At 44.7% G+C, this 18,053-nt stretch overlaps 1 protein-coding gene and 1 long non-coding RNA gene across 4 annotated transcripts; one reads left to right on the plus strand and one right to left on the minus strand.

Annotated features, from left to right (window-relative positions):
• Nucleotides 1–98: 98 nt before the first annotated feature.
• Nucleotides 99–3,198, minus strand: LOC138747671 (gastrin/cholecystokinin-like peptide). Of its 3 annotated transcripts, none has more exons than XM_069907154.1 (3): nt 3,091–3,198; nt 1,077–1,277; nt 99–484 (listed from the first exon to the last, which is right to left on the minus strand). In XM_069907154.1, the coding sequence occupies exons 1-3, from the start codon at nt 3,179–3,181 to the stop codon at nt 360–362; spliced, it is 417 nt and encodes a 138-aa protein (XP_069763255.1). In that variant the 5' UTR covers nt 3,182–3,198; the 3' UTR covers nt 99–359. The 3 variants fall into 3 exon arrangements, with proteins under 3 accessions (XP_069763255.1, XP_069763254.1, XP_069763256.1); XM_069907153.1 differs by having other exon boundaries at nt 99–487; XM_069907155.1 differs by lacking the exon at nt 3,091–3,198 and adding an exon at nt 2,344–2,413 and having other exon boundaries at nt 99–487.
• On the plus strand, nt 2,417–17,726 carry LOC138747673 (uncharacterized). The gene is made up of 4 exons (XR_011347605.1): nt 2,417–2,558; nt 11,741–11,928; nt 12,651–12,725; nt 17,311–17,726. It is a non-coding gene; the product is annotated as an uncharacterized lncRNA (long non-coding RNA).
• Nucleotides 17,727–18,053: the final 327 nt, after the last annotated feature.

Raw genomic sequence — 18,053 nt, forward strand, 5'->3', positions numbered from 1 at the left:
TGTCAAATGTTCCCACTTCCCCCCACAATTCCCCCCTCCAGACTATTGTTCCCCCACCCCTTGGTGACCTGTTGTTCTCAGTAAACTCAGAGACGTGGTACGGTTAACACACATACACTGTTTATTAAAACAACCATAAGTATCAAATTTTCTGAGTAAAATCAACAACTGTAAACCTTGGAATTATTCTCAGTCAGGTCAAAACTCTTTCAAGCATCATTTTGAAAATGAGTTTATATCTTAATTGGTGTCGAAGGTTCGGGGCTCAGTCAGCTAGGACATTGGGTCAAGGGTTGTTTTCCAAGGGCCACATATGAATTTTCTCTGACTGGCCTCTGTTTTCACCACTCCTATGAAGTTTAGGAGTCCAGTTCATAGTCCTCGACACTGCGTCTTCCAAAATCCATCCACCCTGTGTAATCCCTGTCATGCATTTGGTGGAGAACATCTCTCAACTGATACCGGTCAGGCTGGTCCAACAGCCCTGCTGTGTCAACAAAAACACAGATCAACTCTGAGTTTCCTCTCACCTCCCCTCATTCACAGCCCAATCCTCACAGGGGATGTTGTCCCACAAACACTGCCCTTATGAGGGGATGGGTCCCACACACACTGACCCTCACTACGGGACGGGTCCCACACACACTGACCCTCACTACGGGACGGGTCCCACACACACTGACCCTCACTGGGGATGGTTCCCACACACATTGACCCCTCGCCTTCTTGGCCCTCGAACCCCTCCAGAAGGAGAAGGAATGCCAGCATTGATTCGGAGACAGAGACCAGCTTTACCGCTGGCTATTTTGCAGGCAGAGAGCGCATTAGGACATTCCGCCTGGCGCTCGGGCGCAGCGTCCACCTGGCGGTCCAAGACCCGTTCTCTTGGCTCCGAGGGATCGTTGTCACTCACGCTCATTTCGCCAGTGTCCGCCCAGGGTCATTGGGCTGACCTTCTCCCCACAGCCGCCCCTCTCCCCCGTATCTCTGCCACATGTGTGGAGAGTGGTAACCCCGTGAGCCTTTCGGGTGAAGATTGGAGTCTCGGCGGGAGGGGAGATTTGATGCAAACCTACCTCCTTGAATCTGGGGCAATAGTCTGGAAATCAGCTCCTCCGCTGGTGAAGGCGCACCGCGGCGGCTGAGCGAGCCTCCTCCGAAGGTCGAGGGGTACTTGCCGCTGCGCTCCAGGGCCATCCCGCCCGAAAGTGGCTTGCACAGGTACCCTGTAGCCAGGACCACCACCAGAAGACTGATGTACACTGCGCTGGTCATTTCTGTAAAACCCAAGCAGCAAGATGAGCGATGGACACTCATGTCGGAGCCCTGGGTGCCGTGCACACGCGATCCCAGCGCCAGTCAGGAGCTCAAGGACTCGAACCAGGGGACATCAAGACTCAGGGGAGTAGACTCAGGCCGGTGATGAGGAGGAACTGCTTCTCCCAGAGAGCGGCGACTCTGAACTCTCTGCTCCAGGAAATAACAGCGATGCCTCAGTGAATGAAGAACGCGGTTAGAAACTTTTTGCACAAAAACAGAGGCCAGATCAGCCACGATCTTATTGAATGACAGGGCATGAACGACGGGCCGCATGGACGTCCTCCGCTTCTAATTCTTACGTCCTTATATCAGGGGTTGGACGTCTTCCTAAAGGGCAATAGGATGCTATCTAGAGGCTCGACGTTTGGTAAAAGGGGTCACTGCAGCCGAGGGAGCAGAGACTGGACCAGGAGTGAGTGCGGATGATCCCCGGGCCACATAGCCCAAGTGGTGTGCGTTCTGTGTCTTGTGTGTGTGCCGTGGCCCGGAGAAACGCTGCTTCGACGGGTTGTATATGTACACTCAGATGACAATAAACTTGAACTAATGCAGGCAAATGGGATTAGTATCGGGAGGCAGCGCGGGCGGCATGGATGAGCTAGACTAGAGCGACCAGAATTCGGGAGACCACACTTCTCTGCAGATCAAGAGGAGTTGCACCTTCCCGACGGGTTGGCGTCACGTTTCACCTGAGAAACGCAGCGTTCCAGTCTCAGAATGAGCTCGGACTCCTTGCCCAAACCCCGGGGCTGGAGTTGCAGCTCGGGACAAGGAGGGGAGTTCAGTTTGAGACCACGCCAGTCCCGCACACATTGCGCCCACGGCTCCGCTTTTGGAACAGGGTTGGGACCAGATCATCGCGATGAAGTTAACTGCACTTTCCAGTTCTTGGGAACTGCGGAACGTACAGGTGTAAGTTCATCGGCCTGTTAAGTGTTCACAGGAGAGTGGAGTAGAAACTGAGTAAAACACCCACGCGGCATCTCAATCAACTCTAGAAGACAGCATAAATATAAAGTATACTCTGTGTATGTGTGTGTGTGTGTCCCGCTGTGTGGGACCCCATCGCCAGTGAGGGTCATTGTGAGAGACCCGAACCCAAGTGAGGGTCATTGTGTGTGGGACCCGCCCCCCATTGAGGATCAGTGTGTGAGACCCGTCCCCAAGTGAGGGTCATTGTGTGTGGGACCCGCCCCCCATTGAGGATCAGTGTGTGAGAGACCCGTCCCCCAGTGAAGGTCAGTGTGTGAGAGACCCGTCCCCCAGTGAGGATCAGTCTCCTAGTGAGGGTCAGTGTGTGTGGGACTGTCCCCCGTGAGGCTCAACCTGTACGGAATTGCACTCAATTCCAGTAAATTATCCCATAAATTTAATAAAATTAAGAAAGGAGAGGGCATGTCGGGAAACACAAGATGGAAGATTTCTGATGTTCACAGTTTTGAACATTCCACCGCTTTGCCCTGACGGGAGTTTTGGGGCTACTGTCACCCAACGCCGCATCTCGGTCCCGTCCAAACTCTGCAAAGATTCACTTTTCAGTTTAGTTTAGTTGAGGACACTCTCCAGAGCCCTGCGTTCCTCCTCTCCTCCCATCGGCGTGGAGATCTTCATTCCATACGAATAAACCATCTTTCGACCCCGCAGAGAAGAGTAAGAAGGACGGGATCAGGAGGAAAAGTAAAAACAGAAAATACTGTGTGTGTGTGTGTGTGTGTGCGAGAGAGAGAAAGAGAGAGAGAGAGAGAGAGCTAGAGAGAGTCCGCAGCTCACCAGCCCTTCGATCTGCCGCTGTCCCTGGTCTGATCCGTCTCTCGTGTTCCGCTCGCTGCTTTTCTCCGACTCTCTCAGCTCTTTTATACATCCGCCAACTGACGTGTCTTCACTTGCACCCAGGGGATGGACATCAATGAATAAGTAACAAGAGGGGCTCTCTGCGTCATTTGGGCTTCAAATCTTTCCCCAAATCTCAACGTATTTGGAAGCGGTGGGCTTTGAAGATCAATTTTCCGATAGAATCATAGAATATTTACAGCACAGGCCATTCGGCCCATTCAATCCATGTAGGCTCCATGCAAAAACAAACCAGGCAGTGGTCCTCCACCACCCCCTCCCCCACTCTTGAAGACGGTGGTTGAACCTAACTCCACCAGGCAAGACATCTCAGATATTTACCACTTTCTGAGCAAAATTAATTCCTGGTGACGGTTCTTTCGCTGGTCATGTTCATTCCACGTTCTCTGGTTCCTGGCACTACCAATAATGGGAACAATTAGATCCGTCCATGCCCTTGAAACTCGAAACACTCTGACAGGACTCCAGATGCCAGATGTGGGGTTGCCTCGGAGTCTAGAACCAGGAGGCATAAAGTCAGAGCGAGGAGTTGGTTTTCAACGATCTGCTCCTAGTTCATATGACCCTCTCAAAATCGCTGCTGAGGAGACCACACTTCTCTTCAGATCAAGAGGAATTGCACCTTCCCGACGGATTGGCGTCACGTTTCACCTGAGAAACGCAGCGTTCCAGTCTCAGAATGAGCTCGGACTCCTTGCCCAAGCCCCGGGGCTGGAGTTGCAGCTCGGGACAGGAAGGGGAATTCAGTTTGAGACCACGCTAGTCCCGCACACATTGCGCCCACGGCTCCACTTTTGGAACAGGGTTGGGACCAGATCATCGCGATGAAGTTAACTGCACTTTCCAGTTCTTGAAAGTTTGCAGATGATACCAGCCCATATTTTTTCACAGTGTAAAACTAGATGTCACGTTTAAGGTGAAAGATTGAGGGGATGTGGAATGAGTGCCAAGAGAAGTGGTCGAGATATGACTGAAAAACATGTGGACAGGTACATGGATAGGAAAGAGTAGAGCAGCCATTCTCAAACCCCCCTCCCCAGAACCACAGTACATTTAAGTAAAAGTCTTATTTTCTTTTCACCCCAAGTAACATAAATAATTGTAATTTGTGTGTGTGTGTGTGTGTGTGTGTGTGTAGTCGATAGGAGAGAAGTACAGAAGAAACCAAAACTGACTGGTTCATAGGGAAGGTGGCCCATAAACTTGGAACAGAATCCTAACCAAAAAATGTTGAGAATGGCTAGTTTAGAGGGATATGCACAAAACACAGGTAAATCTATGATTGTATACAGAGTGACTTATGAGAGTGAACGGAAGATGTAGGTGTTCAGAAGGACCTGGATATTCTTGAAAGTTCCTGTACCAAAATATGAAGCAACCAGGAATACAAAATCATTGTTGGTGCTCATTGAAAAGACTTGAGTACAAACATAAATGTATCTCTGCAATTATACAAGATTCTGGTGGGACCATGCTTAGAGCATTGTGTTCAAATCCAAGCTCACCGCCTAAGAAAGTGCTACAAGTGGGTGAGAAGATTTTATTCTTACACAGAAAATGTTCAATGTCTGGAATTCTCCACTCAAGACAGTTGTGGCGATTCAGTCACTGAGTGTATCCAAGAATGGGGTCAATCGAGTTTTGCTTTCAAGGGAAATCCAGGGATCTGATGTTAGTGCAAGCATGAGGCAAGATATCTAACATCTCTCCTATTTTGTACATCCTTATATAGACCTAGTACTTGTACATGTAATGCGCACTCATATTAACACAGCTTGTTGTGGTCAATTGGACCTGGGATAATCTATAGTAGATGGGTCGTCTAGTTAAATATGGCTTATTGTGGTCTGATACACCATGGTACAATTTGGTGTGCCTAAATGGGGCCTCAAATGGCTTGTTATGCTCCAGAATGCCTCTGGATCTCAAGGTTTGGCTTGAAAGCTTGCAATGGCTGAGTATAGATCAGTGTGGTCTGGAATGGTTTTGCTTGCTCACTATGGCCTGGTGTGGATGGGTTTAACTCAGTTTGGCCTACAATGGATCAGGGTGGCCCAAACAAGCTGAGTATGGCCTGATGCAGCTCAATATAGATCAACATAACTCAGTATGGCCTGCCTGCCATATCTTAGTTTGATATGAATTGGGTCAGCTTTGTTTCATTGTATCTCAGCATGGCCCACTATGGCTCTGTGGTATCTGTGCTTTGCCTTGGGATTGCCTTAGGAAAGGCACTTATGACTTGCAATTAGTCATAAAGTCACACTGTGTGGAAATAGTCCCTTCAGCCCAACTTGCCTATGCTATCCAAAATGTCCCACCTGCTTGTGTTTGGCCCATATCCCTCTAAACCTGTCCATGGACCTGTCCAGATTTTTATGAAATGTACCAGTCATATCTGCCTCAGCCACCTCCTTTGGCAGCCCGGTCCACCTACCACCCTCTATAAAATAGCTACCTCTCAGGTTCCTATGAAATTTCTCACTTCTCCCCCCTAACCCAATGTCCTCTGGTTACTGATTCCCCTGCTCTGGGCAAAAGACTGTTCATTCACCTGATCTAATCCTGTAATGATTCTGTACACCTCTATGGGATCCTCCTCATCCTCCTCGCTCCAAGAAATAAAGGCCCAGCCTGCTCAACCTCTCCCAATAGCTCAGGCCCCCAAGTCCTGGCAATGTTCTTGTAAATCTTCCCTGTACACACTCCAGCTTGACAACATCTTTCCTGTAGCACATAACCAAAACTGAACATAATACTCCAAAGTGGCCTTTACTAACATTTTACACAACTGCAATCTGACCTCCTGGCTACTAAACTAATTACTCTGCCTGATGAAGGCTAATATGCTGAAAGCTTTTTTGACCACCCTATCTACCTGTGACACCACTTTAAAGGTACTATGTTCCTACATCCCTCTGCTCTACAACACTCCCCAGTCCCCTACCATTCTGTGTAGGTCAGTGGTTCTCAACCTTTTTTTTTCCACTCACATATCACCTTAAGAAGGCAACAGGAAACCATTTCAGTATTTTTCCCTTGTATAATCATGAACTCAACATCAACTATGATCTCAGCTCAAAGGTGGAGCCTTCACTGAAGGAGAATAGGGGATCTGTCAGAGATCATGACGGATGGAGAGACATGATCACCCACGGCGAATAGCAAGGCACCTGAATGAACTACCTTAAATAATCTCTTACTACCCACAGAGCATCCTATGCTATAGGTGTTCTGTGATTAGCAAGGGATTACTTAAGACAGTATGTGAGTGGAAAGAAAAAGGTTGGGAATCACTATTTGTAGATCCTTCCAATGTTAGATGTCCCTAAATACATTTCTCTGCTAAATACCATCAGCCATTCCTCTGTCTACCTGATCAAGATTCTGCTCAATTTTTGGCAGTCTTTCCTGTCTACAGTACCATACAGTTTTGTGTCATTTGCAAACTTGCTATATCATGCCATGTATTATATGGATGACAAACAGCAATGGGCCCAGCATCGAATTCTGTAACACACCACTAATCATAGGCCTCCAGTCTGAAAAACAACCTTCCACCATCACCCTCTGCTTTCTTCCATGAAGCAAATTTTCTATCCATTCTGTTATCTCTTCTTGGATCCCATGTGATCCCATGTGAAGAGCTCAGGACACAAGGCATAGAAGCTTAATGTTGACTCTTCCCTATCGCCACACTGAAGGGCAGTGGTAACAACACTGCTCTTCCTCACATAGGATAGTGTTCCAGCTGATTCTACTCAGCATAATGTGGACAATACTTGACTGGTGACTGCAGGTCTCCCATTGCCTGCAAAGTAGCAAGGGCGTGTGGTTAAACGTAATGGTATGATAGTTGAAGGGTCATAAAAATAGCACCACTTGTGTAACCTGCAGGGTAGGTAGTATACAGCTGCAATGTCATTGGGGTATTCTGTGCTGAGTCATGTAGAAACATCAATGATTTCAAAGTTGAAAAAGTTTGTGGTGTGGAGCTAATGGAGTTAAGATACAATGGTTAATGTGGATCAGACCAACAGGGTCGTGATACCCACTGTTCCACAGTGGTTAATGTGGATCAGACCAACAGGGTCGTGATACCCACTGTTCCACAGTGGTTAATGTGGATCAGGCTGAAGGAGTCGTGATACCCCTTTTCCACAGTGGTCACCGTTTTGATCTTACCCACTGGATTTTGTCCCTATTCTGTTTCACTTTCCATGTATACGTATCTTCATCCTCTCTCTCTCTCTCTCTCTCTCTCTCTCTCTCTCTCTCTTTCTCTCTCAATCCTCTCCCTCAATCCCCCTCCCCTCAAATCATTGCCTTTGTTGGAGGATCATCAACTCTCCCTACATTTCATCAGCCAATCTACAGGCAAACTAAAGACCATTTATGCAAACTGATTTTGGCCAAATTATCTCTGCACCTTTCACTCCTTACAAGACTAAAAGCACCTTCAGAAATATTGAAAAGGAGCTGAGGTTGTTGTGCAGTACACATTTATTGGTGGATGGACTATTTCTTGATCTGAATCCCAGGGTCATCCAGAGGATGAAGCATGCGAAGCCTCTGAGAGATCTCTACCCATGGATGCATGCATTGAGAACTCTTGAACCCCAGTTTCCACAGCAAGTTCCCTCTCCTCACTTGGGGTGATGCATTTGTTAAAATTAGAGCATCCATAAACAAAGTGTCTCCAATCACTGAAACGGGTGGTGATTTTTTTTTACCTTTGTCCATTTTCTGTGCTTTACAATTTTCAAAAAGCCTTCAGGAAGTAGGAGAGTGTCTAGTTTTTGCAGCCAGGACCTCTTGATGGACAGTGAAACAGACCCCCTTGTCTAGAGGAGTTAAAGAAGACAGATTCACTGTTGAATATCTAAGGGGCACTCACTGTATGATCAAAGCTCTTTTCCAAACCATGCCAATTGAACATATTCAGATCAATGGAACAATAACAAAAACACATACACTCAAAATGAAGTGTACTTCAGATGAAATAAATAGGACCTCTCTGCACAAACCAAAAATAGATCCCAGTCAGCAAATTCATCAGACAATGAAGATAAAGTATTGTCTTTGGTGCAAAATTACATTTGGATTTTTACACCGCCACGTCAGACCATCATGAGACAATGAAATATTATCTTGTAAATGGTTACACCGCATTACACAGAGTATACTGCAGAGAAATATACTATTCGGCCAGGACAATCTATGCTGGCATAGATCATGGCAGTGGTAATACAGGTAGACAGAGTGATGAAGATGTTGTTGGGCACGCCTATCTTCATCAGTCAGGGCACTGAGTGCAGAATGAGGGATATAATGCCACAGATGTACAAGATATTGGGAGACCCCACTGGAAAGGTTCAGACAAGACGCACGAGAATGTTGTCAAGAAAGGCGGGCTTGAATATTAAGGAGACGCTGCATAGGCTGGGACTCACTGGAGTGTAGAAGGTTGAGGAGGGACCTTCTCAAGGCATATAAAATATTGATATGATGATGTGAATGATAAGAGATTATTGTCATATGCATAAGTACAACATGGTGATGCACCAAAACTCCTCTTTGGTGTGGCCTCACAGGTTCATAAGGTACACCAACTACAATAATAAACAAAGTATCAGAAGGTGCCATGAGACAGAAAACAGAGATGATAAATATAGAAAAATAAATAAATGTACGCAGTCACAGTTAGTGCAAATGAAAGGTTTTTGGGTGGTCCTGGAGTAATAGGGAGAGGTTCAAGAGCCTGAGAGCTGTTGGGGAAAAAGATCTGTTATTGAACCTGGAGGTGTTGGACATCAATAATTTGTATCTTCTGTGTGAAGGTAACACTGAGAAGAGGTTGTGACCAAGGTGGTGGGGATCATTTTTGATGCCGGCTGCCTTCCTGAGGGAGCGCTTCACGTAGATATCGGCAGTGGATGGGAGCTCAGTGCCTGTGATGGACCTGGCTCTGTTTGCAACTTCCTGAAGACTTCTGTGTTCTTGGGCGCTCGAACTACCAAACCAGGCTGTGACACAACCAATTTACTTTCCATAATACGCATGCAGAAGTTTCAATTTAAATTACATTTAGACATACAGCACGGCCCAAGAGCCCATGCCGCATAATTAGACTCGATTGAATTACACCCCTTGGACGTTTCGAACAGAGGGAAGAAACCGGAGCCCCCAGGGAAAACCCACGCAGACAGTACTGGATTCAAACCCCAGTTGGTGGTGCTGTAACCACTAAGCTAACTGTGCCGTTTGACAGAGCATTTGACAACATGCCGAATATTCTCAGACTCCTTAGAACGTTGTGTGCCTTTTTCACAGTGGCTTAGTGGGTGCTGCCTCTTTTGATATGTGGACTCTGAGAAACTTGAAGGTTCTGACCTTGCCCACCACCATCCTGTGATTGAAGACAGAGATGTGCGCTAAAAGCAGGCATTAAACAAGCTTGGCCAGCATGGACAAGTTGGGCAGAAGGGCTGTATCCCTGCCGTAGAACTCTATGATTCGATAATGATGGCAGAACAATAAACCCGCTGCCCGTGGATTATAAAAGTTACAGCAGCTGACAAAAGCAATTCTGTTTGATTACTGGACACCACTTCTCTCTGTTGATGCAGATGACATTACTGAGTTTTTTCTCATCTATCCAGGTTTACTGAAAATGCAAAACAGAGGCAAGCATTTGCACACAAGGAAATGGGCAGGAGAAACATATATTCACATTCAAACCGATAAAAGCACACACGCACATATTTACACCCACAGGATGTTAACAGATCTATATCATATATTGCACACACTAACAACGCACACAAATACTAGCAACCACCCCTCCGCAACACGCACCCACTGAAGGACTTGTTCTTGAGCTATCCTGTTTTATATTCTTAGACATACTGTGCATACAAACTTTCCATTGGATTAACATTTAAACTTGAACTGGTCCTTAAGGGAATTGTTGCTGTTAGATGAAAGTTTTAAAATTACAGTTTAAATCTATTTTTAAACTTTCTTCCAGATTCCATTCATTGTTCCAAACCCCACAATAGTTTGACTTGATTATTCCACATGTCTGTGAATTAGGGTAGACTCAAACCCTCAGCACACTTGCTCATGTTGCTTGTTTGTGCCCTATCCCTTCCAGCATCACTGTCCACTTTCAACCTCTCCTTGCTTTTATTTTGTACTTCTATTTCCTCTTTCCCTGCCTCTGGTTATATCCCTGAGTTCACCATCTGAACCTTTCTGTATCATCTACATCATGTTCATTGTGTAGTCCATTGTGCAACTCCATCAGATTCTCTCACTTTAATACTCTCCAGTTACATCTACCTATAGATCTTGTTCTATTTACACCCAACACAGACAAGTCAAGTGCAGTAACAGACCCTTCTGCCCACCATATCTATTCCAACACTGATACCAATCTAAACTAATTTTCCTGCACATGGTCTGAATCCCTCCACTCTTTGCCTGTTGATGTGTCTGTCTAAATGCCTATTAAATTTTGCCATCATACCTGCTGGTAGTGTGCTTCAAGCATCCACCTTTCTTTGTGAGCAAGCTTGCCTTGCAGATCTCCTTTAAACTGTGACCCCCTCTCTGCCCTGGGGAAATGACTGACTGCCTACCCTACCCATCCCTCTCATAATTTTACAAACTTCTATCACATCTTGTCCTCAATCTCTGATGCTCCAGAGAAAACAATCTAAGTTTGTCGGACTCCTCATAGTTGATACTCTCTAATCCAGGCAACCTTGCGGTTAATGTTCTTTCTGTAATGCAGAACTGCACACAATACTCTGAAGTGACCTCACCAAAGTTTTAAACAGCCACAACTTGACTTTTATACTTAATGCCCCAAAGAATGAAGGCCTGTTTGCCATACTACCCAATCCATGGGTGGCCACTTTCAGGGGTCTTTGGACTTGCACCCAACATCCCTTTCCTCTGTCCCATCCTTATCCTATTAAATCTTTTGTCTGCAGGTTGGGCACCTCCCTACAGTTTGTTCATACCTTGATGAAGGGCTCAAGCCCAAAATGTCTGGTATATATCTTTACCTCCTATGGATGCTGTGAGACCTGCTGATCACCTCCAGCATTTCTGTTTTTACAACAACCGCAGCATCTGCAAATTTTATGTATCCTCCCAAGATCTCAATGGACATCAATGCTCCTAAGAGTGCTGCCATTTATTGTGTACTTTCCAAAATGCAGTGCCTTATACTGTATTAAGTTCCATCTGCCATCTCTCCACCCATTTTTTCCAACAGATCTATATCCTTTTGTTAGCTCTGAGCCTGTATTTGCTGGCCTCACAAAAAGTTTGCAGGCAATATTGGTGTCAAGATCTGGTTGCAATGATCAAGGGCTGTTAAGGCAAGACTTGTGTCCTCTCACTCCTGGTTCGTTGTTTCACCTTCTCCAGCCTCACCATTCATAATAGCACACCTCGCACCCCCCCCTCCCCCCATGACTTCACACAATCATTGCTATCAGCAAGGAGGCCATTGAGTCTATGCCTGTTGTCTATTTTTTTTCTGTTTTTATTTCAGATTTCCAGCATCTGCAGTTTTTTGCTTTAGGTATCTCTTGTACTGGCACTCTGCACAAGCAGACCCCGCACTCCTCACAGCAAGTTAACGTCACCTGCGGCGATGTGTTGTGTGAGGAGAAAAGCACGGCCCCACAAACAATGATGAGATAAATGAACCAAGAGGAGTGAAACAAAGTCTGCATACTTGTAAGTAAAGCACAGAAATGCTGCAGGAGCTCAGCTGTTCTCACAGAGTCCATAGAAGGTAGAGATATGTTTTGGGCCTGAGCTCTTCTTCAGCTGGGGGAAGACTACAGCTGTGATTTTGACTACAGCTTCCTTCTACAGGATGTCTAACGAAACCCACAAAAATACATTTATAATTCTTGCTAAGATTCTCGTGTGAATCAATGAATCGTAAGCTGCATCAGCATATAGTGGGCAATGACTGCTTCCGAGGGACATCAAAATGTAGTCTTCAAGGGGCATCACCTCTGCATTAATCTACCAAAGCACTTCACTGGCCCACCAGCACTCCCCAATGCTGATGTAACCTCCATCACTGGCCTGTTCCATCCCTTCTCCCCCATCCACTGCTGAAACCATCATCATATCTTTGTTCACCAGACAATGATTATAACAGTTCTTCCTGGCTTCCCTGTTGAATGAGGCCCTTCAGATCTCAGGAGCTGGTATCCACTCACCCCCACCAGCCCTTAAATTACCAATCGACATTAGCACCCAGTTAAACAAAACTAATACAGCAATTCTCCACCTTGAAAAGCCTCCTGCTCTCATCTCTCTGTGTCTCTGTAATCACCTCCAGGCCTCTTCCGAGATTCTGTGTTCCTCACCTGACCACACTGCTAATATCCATCAGCCCGAGTTGTCAAGGCCCATAATCATCTTCTCTTTTAACTTACTTTCAGATATATGAGGTGAGAGTTTATTGCCATCTTCAATGCTCGGATGCACTGAGATTCTTTCTTACTTCGGCCACACAGGTACGTAAGATACACCAACAATTGTATAAATTAAATCACCACGCTACCACACAAGACAAAATAAAAACACTCACAGTTGCAGGTAGTGGAAAAATTGTGATGTTTGAATAGTGAAGATCTTTTGGTGATTCTGGAGGTACCTGTGTGTGAAAAATTAAACAGGAGAAGACCATTAGGGATGGACATTTTATATTGTTCCTTTTCATATAATTTGGCCCATCGAGTCTGCCAGCTACAACGCCATTTCCTCACTGAATTCCTTTTCTCACATGCCCATCATGTCTGATTCCCCCCCCCACCACCCACCGCACTAAATAATTTACTGTGTTACCCCAACAATCCGGGTTTCTTTGTTAATTGGGTGTAATCGGGCAACACAGACTCATGGACCGAAATGGCTTGTTACTGTGCTGTATGTCTAAAATTTGAAATGTAGGAGGAAACCTTAGCACCCCCTGGTGGGGGTGGGTGGGGGGGAGGGGGGGGGAAATCCATTCAGTTATAGGGAAAACGTGCAAACAAGACCAGGAGGCCAGATTTCATTGATATGATTGTGCTTTAGATTTCTTTATTATCATGTTTTAATTTTTTTCTTTCTTGAATCTTGTAGCACATGGTATAATTGTGAAGTTTATATCAATAAAAATATTTGAAAAAGAAAGGAGTTGAGTTACAGGGAAAGATTAGACAGGTTAGAATTTATTCCTTGGAGTGAAGAAGAATGAGGGGAGATTTGATAGAGGTTTACAAGATTATGAGAGGTATAGACAGAGTGGATGAGAGAAGGCTTTTAACACTTAGATTGGGGGAGATAAATACGAGAGGGCATAATTTTAAGATGAAAGGGAGAAAGGTTTAGGGGGAAGGTTAGGGGATAGTTCACTCTGAGAGTGGTGGGAGTGTGGAATGAGCTGCAATCTGATGCGGTGAATGCAAACTCAATCTTAAGTTTTCAGAATAATTTGGATAGATACATAGATGGGAGAGGACTGAAGGATTATGGAATGGGAACAGGTCAATGGGACTAACAGAATAATGGTTGGTACAGACTCGAAGGGCCAAATGGCCTGTTTTCTGTGCTGTAGCGTTCTATGGTTCTAATCTGTTTTTCCACTTTGTGTCTCAAAGTAGACACTTGACCTCTCCTCCTGATGCCCAACATCACTTTCTTTGTTCATTAATACTCATGGAAAGATAGAAAGATGCTAGACGAGAAGCAGATGGCCTGCACCCTTCACCCTTCACCCTTCACCATGGCCCAGCTTCCCTGCATGGGATCATTCCTGGGAAAGTGTGACAGGACGGGGCAGATGGACCTTTATTCTAGTAATTTATTTTCCCTTTTTAGTGGAAAATTTATTTTAATTTCCTTTTCTTTTGTTCCAGATGATTTTTTTTTGATTTTTCAAGTGTGATTCTGTTGTTATATACAAACAATTTTATTAAAACCAACTAATAAAACTTCATTAAAATTGTAATCCTGGCGTGCAGCCCTCCCTTGCAGTCCCCACCAGTCACAGAAAGCTCCAAGGAGCCAGTGAAGTGTTGACCAGTGTCTAATTCCCCACTTCCAACTATCCACTATCCCACGTCTAATCCCACTGATCTTTTACCACTTTGCCAACCAAGCTTCCTTTAACAAAATCCTCATTCTTGAACCCCACACCCAAAGATGAACTGCACAATAAATATCAAAGAAGGTCAAATACTCAGGCAGGTGATTGGAAGGATTAATTGAGAATGAAGGTATGATTCACTCTGACTTTCTGTACCCTTCTCCCCTTTCTAAGACACCACTGAAAGGTCAGCCTGTTTTTCTGATTCCTACTGTTTAATCAGAAGAGGTCTCTTCGGGAATCAAGTGTAAAGTGTAGTTGCTGAACTTATGCACACATCGTTCTGGCTTCTGTCAGACTCAATGTGTTCGAGGATAGCAGCAAAATGATGGTGAGATGCAATTTTAATTCTGACTGTGTTCCAGTAAAGAATCCTAGATGGGAACAACTGTTGCCTCAATCAGGTTCAGCACCTGCATCCAGAGAAGACACACCAATGTCTCAATTCTGTGCCATTGCTAGTCTGTGCATCTGCATGTACAAGGGGGTAGGTGGTAACCAGTTACTCATGGCTGCTACCCTCTGTATCCATTGCCTTGTCCAGAACACATTGGGGCATCAAAAGGCATGTGTGACAAACTGACAAACTTGTCAGTACCTTGATTACAATCTTCCAAAATGGTCTCAGCTTGGAATTTTTGCCCTCAGACTGGAACACCACATGACTGAGGAGATGCTGCAAAAGGTACTCGGAGGATGTAAAACTGTCAGACTCACCATTATAGGGAAGACACAGGGTGATTGAAGACTGGGTTTAACAAGAGCCAAAAATCCAAGGCTGAGAAAAGAGTAAAGCAGTGGAGAGAACTGGTGCCTTCCTACACAGGGTTGGTTCTGACCTCAGGTTCACATTCTCCCTATTTTCTCCTGATGCTCCAGATTCCCCCCACGTCCCAAAGACATGCGGGTTGGTGGGTTCATTGACCGTTGTAAATGCCACTGGCCTCGTCGGTAAGTGGTAGACTTGGTGACTGGTGAAGTTACTGTGGGGTGTGCTGGGGGAATACAAATGTGATTTGGCTTGGGTAAAGAGTTTGGAGGGCAGATGCTAGTCATTGTTCAAGCTTAAGACAATTACAACTGGTCAGAATTCAATGGAAAGAATCATTGTGAAGAATGTTACATACCAAGCAGCAGCAATAGAAATGAGTCCAGACCATGTTATCCAAGCAGCAGCAATAGAAATGAGTCAATAAAATAATATTTTAATTATTAATTAACAATAATATAATACCTTATCTATCTAAACTTATCTAACCTTATCTGCTTAACTTCCAACTATCCACAAATAGGTATTTGTGTGTGGAATATCCCAAGCCACTTCAGCTCAGGCAATATTCTGGAAAGGCAGTTCAAGGTTCAGAGTTGGCACGCAAGCTTGAAATTGAAGCAAAGAAGTTCATGAAGTAGATGGGAGAGACTGGGGTGACAGTTTATACACTCACAAAATCCTTGTTGAGATGCTTCCAGACAAATGGCAATCAAAAAATCCCCTTTTATTTGCGTAGTGGATTCGAAGTGAATGATTCTTAGAACCCTTTCATGGGCCAGCCATTCAAAATTGTCTTTCCAGCAACTGTGTCACAGTATGAAATGAAGAACAAGAAAAGATCAGACGTAGTTGAGTCAAAGTTTAGTAAAAGTCCTTTACTCAAACAGTCACCTGCAGCTTTTGAAAACCCTGTACGTTCCAAATGATGTCATCACATTGTGATGTCATGATGTCACTTGGACCTCCCAAGCCAGTTCGATTAAGCCTCCGGTGAGCCACTACACCTTCCCTTTTGGTCACGGTGTGGTATACTCATTGACCTACAACACAGAGAAATCAGACAGATTGTCTATTACCTCAAGATGCCCTTCAGCACAGTATTACTTCCAAGAGCTGTTGCTCCTGCGCTGCCTCCTTAAAATGGCCCCCGAGGAAACAGTGCACCGTGTCTTCAACATGGTGGTCACATAGTCTCCACATCTGCGCCTCCAGGCTCTCCCTCTCTCTTCAGAAGTACCCAATTTGAGTACACGCTGCCCTTGTCTGTCAGCTCACAGTCAGTCTCCCCAAACTTGCAGCTTGATTTGTTCTCTTAAAGTGACAGTCCTACTCAAATGAAAATGAACTGGAAAAGGGAACGTGCAATAAAAGAAACAACATCTGCAGATACTGGAATCAAGAACAAACAAGAGAGAGTGGAAGGATCAGCAGGCCAGGCAGCATCCATGGAGAGAAATGGTTAGTCAATACTTTGGGTGGGGACTTTTATTCCTTCCTACTTCTCTTTGAGACATTAGGAAGGTTGACCCTCATGGTTGTAAAATCTCAGCTGCTTCACTTTAAGGACCTTATCCTACATGGTGCATGTGGGACTCCCAATTTCTCAGCACAGAATCTCCTCAGCCCTCAATTTAGGGGTAATTAGGGGTAGGCATTAAATCTTGGCAATGGCCAAATCCTAAAGAATGAATAAAACAAGCAAGTACAAGGTGTCGATTGGACTCGCACTTTCTCTATCCCTCAATCCAATGAGGTGTCTAAAATGGAACATTCTCCTCTATCCATTATCTCCCTGTCTCCATAAGGTGTATCCAGAGAATTGATTTTAAAGCTTCTTACTAAGATTACTTATCTCATTTATTGACAATCTCTCAATATTAAATAGCTTTTTAATGTTTGCATGAAACTCAATTCAGTATCTCTGCAAATGGTCGATGATATTTTAAGCTGTGAGTTTGTTTGCCAACTGCTGTCATTTTTATTAAAAAGGTTACTGCAACACTAGCCATCTGCTGCCAATAGATGTTAAATACCATCATTGATTATTGGTAGTTCAGTGTGGAATCTTTCCCCACTGGAGAACAGAGCTCATTGAGTATAACTGAATGAGGATTACCTCTCCGTACTATTGCTGTACTTCCTGAAACTTAAAGGACAGGACATTAAAAGCTTGTGTTCCTCTCATTTCCACTTGCAGACAAGAACAACTAAAGGCAGGAGGAGTTTCAGTGCAATTGTCGGCAGAGTCAAGGGTGATTTTGTTCTGTTTTCAGGCCACAACCTTCCCCTGAAAGCTTCCAGCACACAACAGAAGAGAAGAGGGATAGAGAAGTCCAACTGTGTTTGAACATTATCAGAAGAGGGTTTGCAAAATCATTAAGGATCCCTACCCACTCCCCCCCCCCCAACAACCCCGCATACATCTTCCAGGTACTCCCGTCAGGAAAGAATACAGGAGTATCAGAGCCAGAAACACCAGAGTGAGGATCAGATTCTTCCCACGGGCAGTGAGACTGCTGAACAATTAATGAACTGATCATACTACTCATACAATCCCTTTGTGAATCCAATATAATTTAACAATACTTATTTATATTTAGATCTATACTTCAAATATATCACTTGTAAATATGTGTGCTACATCTCTTATATGTGTTTGCATCTTTTTACACTGAAATGGATCTGTATTAATATTAATATTTAGGTTAATGTTAAACTATATTTTCTCTAAATATGTCTTAGGTAATGTAGTGGGTTTGGAACAGGATTACACACACCCATTCAATATATTCAGAAGTGAGGTCTTCTTTCGGAGACATGACATCTGCAAGCCAGAGTTATGAAGATCACATGGTTTCTAAGAAACTGGAGCTGGTTCCAGTAAATGATCACATAGTTTCCAGGAATTGAGACTGATCTCATTCATGATGTCAAGTCAGA

This window comes from Narcine bancroftii, chromosome 12 (assembly GCF_036971445.1).
Source record: "Narcine bancroftii isolate sNarBan1 chromosome 12, sNarBan1.hap1, whole genome shotgun sequence".
In the NCBI taxonomy this organism is placed as follows: Eukaryota; Metazoa; Chordata; class Chondrichthyes; order Torpediniformes; family Narcinidae; genus Narcine; species Narcine bancroftii.